The sequence below is a fragment of the Hippocampus bargibanti genome, linkage group LG11 (assembly GCF_051943395.1).
Source record: "Hippocampus bargibanti isolate YZ-2025 linkage group LG11, ASM5194339v1, whole genome shotgun sequence".
In the NCBI taxonomy this organism is placed as follows: Eukaryota; Metazoa; Chordata; class Actinopteri; order Syngnathiformes; family Syngnathidae; genus Hippocampus; species Hippocampus bargibanti.
The window spans coordinates 5,078,271-5,082,629 of NC_142744.1; the positions used below are offsets into that span (position 1 = coordinate 5,078,271).

Below are 4,359 nucleotides of genomic sequence, written 5' to 3' on the forward strand. Positions count from 1 at the left end.
TGTAAAATAGTCATTTTATTTACCTTTGTGATGGTCGTTGATGCAGTTGCCATGCTTTCTCGGCAATAATACCCACATACACTGTCCCCTGCTAGCTGATTTTCGTTAATCCAAATCAACAGTTTTTCACCCTCTTCTATTTCCTGAGACTGTAGCTTCGACAACACAGAAACACCCTTAGCTACGTGTGGCTAAGGGTCAGCTGCACACCATTTTCAACGGGAGAATCCGTAAAGAAAACGTATAGGAGGGCTGGATTTCCCTGTTATCGCCACTGTAACATGATTCTGAAACCTTGACATGAGGAAGAAGCAGCGTTCCATGCGGATGCTCTGCCACCTTGAATTAAAGCCCAAGCCAACACAGGCGATCAGCTCAAAACAGGCAATCAGCCTTCATAACCGGATTATTCTACTCGCCACATTGCGTTTACTAATTGTTTAGGTAGCTTGCTACATCGTTCAAATCGTGTTAGCATCGACGTTTCTTGAGAGGCACATTCCTCTCAAGGACAACATGTTCCATGCTTGACGGGTGTCACAACAGTGACTGGCTTGAGCCCCACGTTGCTGCCGTTTTAATAATACCAGACACGTGGTGTCACGTTCCGAGCGAGAGTGACGGCAGCTGACTCGTCGGAACGAAGTGGAGTGTTTGGGATCCCAAAGCAGGCGACAGAAAAGTACCAACAAAGCAGGATGTTTATTCACAAACAAAAAGAAAACATAGCGAGTAAGAAGGCGGGAGGTGATCCGACCTGCTTACTACGCCAGAAAACAAATGGCACACGAGGGTGCAAAAGTTACGCAATCCCGGAAGATGACAACAGTTTAAGGGTGAATACCTCGGAACGGATATTCTCGCACATCGGAGAAAGAGTCCAGGTACGGTAGAGTGTCGAGGTGAGTCAATCATCCGGCATTGGCGAGGTGACCGCGAACCGAATAACTGCCCCATGTCCGTGATTAGAGAATTGATAGCAGGTGGAGGGCGGCCGGGAGAGGCAGCCCCGATCCCCGCTGTCAACTCGCACGTGACACGTGGATGTGTCTTTTTATTTCTTTTATTGTTAAAACACAGTATGGCAAAAGGGATGGGTTTCGTCTTGTCAATAACATACGACTTGTCCAAGTAGTTCTCAATATGCAAAACATTGTAGATAACAAAACAGAATGAACAACGTGTGATCGTATAGTGGTTATTTACAGAAAAAGAGAATACAACACAAATTCACTGTTATTTACATGATGTCCCTGAACGCATCGCGACGGCGCTATCACGCGGTGCGCTGGATAATGGCGGCACAGTTCGACACGCCAATAACACTCACGGCCAAATGAAACACGACACAAGAAACGAAATACGAAGTACAATAAAAACCGAAATGAAACAATCATTACCTGCAACAATAGTACAATAGTGACAATAGTAGCGATCGGCGACAGCGTTGTTGTTGGCTACCACCAGTTGGCTCAGAACCAAACTGGATTTGAGCCAAAATGTTCAAAATGATTGGCTCAAAATGATTTGAGCCAAAATGTTCTTTATATAAGATTGGTTTACAATTTATTTATTTTTCGTATAAATAGTGTAGTACGACATACATTATTTTAAATGACACAAAAACGTATAAATACAGGGAAAACGTATACGTTGACAGGTAGGCTAATGCACAAAAACAGCTGAGATAGGCTTTCGTACATCCCGATCACATAAAAATACATTTACCAGCATAACTTTAGTTCTCTGACGAAGCTTCTTGGATGAGAAGCGAAACGTCCGACACCTTCAAAGAAGTACAGATGACGGCTGAAGAAACCTTTTCATCAATGGACAACTGTACGACTGAGAGCCTAGACAGACGTAAAAATAAATAAATATGATAAATTCAGAATAGTATAGAACAAAATAATTATCAGGTGTTGCAGTTGCATGAGTGCGTTACCATAAACTTTGTCAAATAGTGACAAGTATGTGTTCGTTTTGACCCCGTTAAGTTAAGCAGAGCAGAAATCTCATTAGAGGTTGTCACTAAAACCGTACAGCATGGAACAAATGATCACATGACCTTTATGGTCTGTGGGCATCACGCACTGTTGTGGGTGCATACGTGTCCCAATTTATGACACCGGTGAGTTTTTTGCCATTAATGTTTGTCCACATTGGCTCTTTTTTTTTTAATCGTATCACACATGGGTTGCTTTTACAGCACTGCTAAATGAGGATCTCCTTATATGGATGTTGACCTCCCAACATCATACCAATATGCAAATAACATCCGTTCGATTTGAGCCCCCTTAAAGTCAGATGAGTGCAAGTCTTCTCCAGAACAGACACGTCAAGGTAAAAATGATGCCTTCCTTTTGCTTTCTGGCACTTTTTTGTTTGTTATTACCTGCTATGGGGAAGCCAGGAAGCCAACTGAGAGACCTGCAACTTGCGGGGGACCTACCATGGTTCATACAGATACAAGACGATCAGGTAAAATGGATTTAAGAATTTAATTACACAAGAATTCACACACATTGAAAAGGTTTATATTTATTTATAATGAACCGTACATGGATGTTTTTTGGGGGAATTTAGGAAAGCACAAGGAGAACATTGAAATTCCAAACCCACTATCTCAGATTGATGAAAAGGTTTCTTCAGCCGTCATCTGTACTTCTTTGAAGTTGTCGGACATTTCGCTCCTCATTCGAAAAGTTTTGTCAGTGAACTAAAGTTGTGCTGGTAGTTCTGTATACATATAGTTTTTTTTTACGACAATACTAGTGCAGCGTGTTTTACCGGAAACAAATTCCTTGTGTGTTCTACATACTTGGCAATAAAGATGATTCTGATTCTGATTGATTCTGATATATACGTGTATATATACATATATATATATATATATATATACAGTATATATATTATATCGATATGTATATATACATGTATATATACATCAATACTATATCTATGCACGCACGGAGAAAATTACATGCAAACAGGGTCGGATATATCGATAGTCCCGTATATCGATATTTTTTCGGACTCCCTTGAATATCGATATAACGAGACTTTACTGTATATATATATATGTGTGTGTGTGTGTACACACAAACAGTATACATGTATACTGTGTGTGTGTATATGTACATATACACACACAGTCTATATATATTGTATATATATTGTATATATTATGTGTACATATGTGTACATATACTATATATATTCTGTATATATATTGTGTATATATACACTATATATATTGATATATAAATACATAACTACATACATAAATAAACTATATACTGATTCCACTGTGACGAACTCTGTTCAACTTTCAGTAGGCCCATATACGGACATCCCAACAGCATATTGTCATATTAAAATAGTGATGCCTTATCTTGATCTTCCAACTCCAAAATCGGATGTGCTGTTAAAGTCAGTTTAGTCGTTCATCTGTGAAATTGGAGCTGAAAATATGACAAACCTTGCATTACTTTCATCTTTCCTGGACCATTCTGCAGGAGCTGTCCGACAAACATAAGGCGATGCAGCTGCTGTATAAACTCTACAAACAGGACAACGGAATAAGCCCGGAGGAAGCTGTCAGGATGACAAAGGTTGAGGAAAATAAGACAGAAGGACGACTGGAGAGGAGAGCAAGGCCTCAAGTTCGAAGAGCAGGATGCAGAATCTTCTTCTGGAAATCCTGGACTGCCTGCTAATCACTTGGCAACATTGTTGCGTGATATTAGTATTTATTTTACCCGAGTCACATTCATCTTGTAGAAAAGTCTCATTTACATGAATTAATGCTCTTTGAGTCGATGCAAATACAATCCAAGAGCTGGTTTGGCTAATCTATTCATATATGTTGTTCAATCAATAGTATGAATATTCATTTGCTCTGTTCAAAATCACTAATAATAAGCATTTTTCTTAATTTGGCTTTGAGTCCCATTATTGTTGTCCAAAATGTGAGCGCAAGCATGCTACGTTCGCTAATAAAACCCATTTTTAATCATCTCCTTTTCGCAGTTTCACTCATTCACTGTCACGTTCTGGTTGGCAACCAACGGGTGGCGCTGTCGGCCCCCGCCTGCTCAGGTGTTGATCATGCCAATCAGTGGCAGTTAAAAGGACTCCCGGCACAGCCATTCGGTGTCGGGTCATTGTATGTGTTTGCTTCACCCTGTCCGATTTTGTTCCTGCTGACTTTAGTACAATTTGTCAAATACACCCAGCTGCTCCCTCCTGCCTGCTTTATTAGGATCCACCACCATCACCACCATGCCAACCGTGACATTCGCTACCATTCACAAATTTGATTCGGGAATTGAAAATATGTCATAGAGCACATTCCCG

General features: G+C 40.4%; 1 protein-coding gene across 3 annotated transcripts; it reads left to right on the top strand.

Moving 5' to 3' along the window:
* Positions 1-613: 613 nt before the first annotated feature.
* LOC148891234 (uncharacterized) lies at positions 614-4,020 on the top strand. Of its 3 annotated transcripts, none has more exons than XR_016116464.1 (2): positions 614-902; positions 3,519-3,650. XR_016116464.1 is itself a non-coding variant. In XM_089008551.1 (2 exons), exons 1-2 carry the CDS (start codon positions 2,308-2,310, stop codon positions 3,717-3,719), a joined length of 375 nt encoding a protein of 124 aa, XP_088864677.1. In that variant the 5' UTR covers positions 2,012-2,307; the 3' UTR covers positions 3,720-4,020. The 3 variants fall into 3 exon arrangements, 1 of the variants encoding a protein (XP_088864677.1); XR_016116465.1 differs by having other exon boundaries at positions 614-884; positions 3,519-3,645; XM_089008551.1 differs by lacking the exon at positions 614-902 and adding an exon at positions 2,012-2,481 and having other exon boundaries at positions 3,519-4,020.
* The last annotated feature ends 339 nt before the right edge of the window (positions 4,021-4,359 follow it).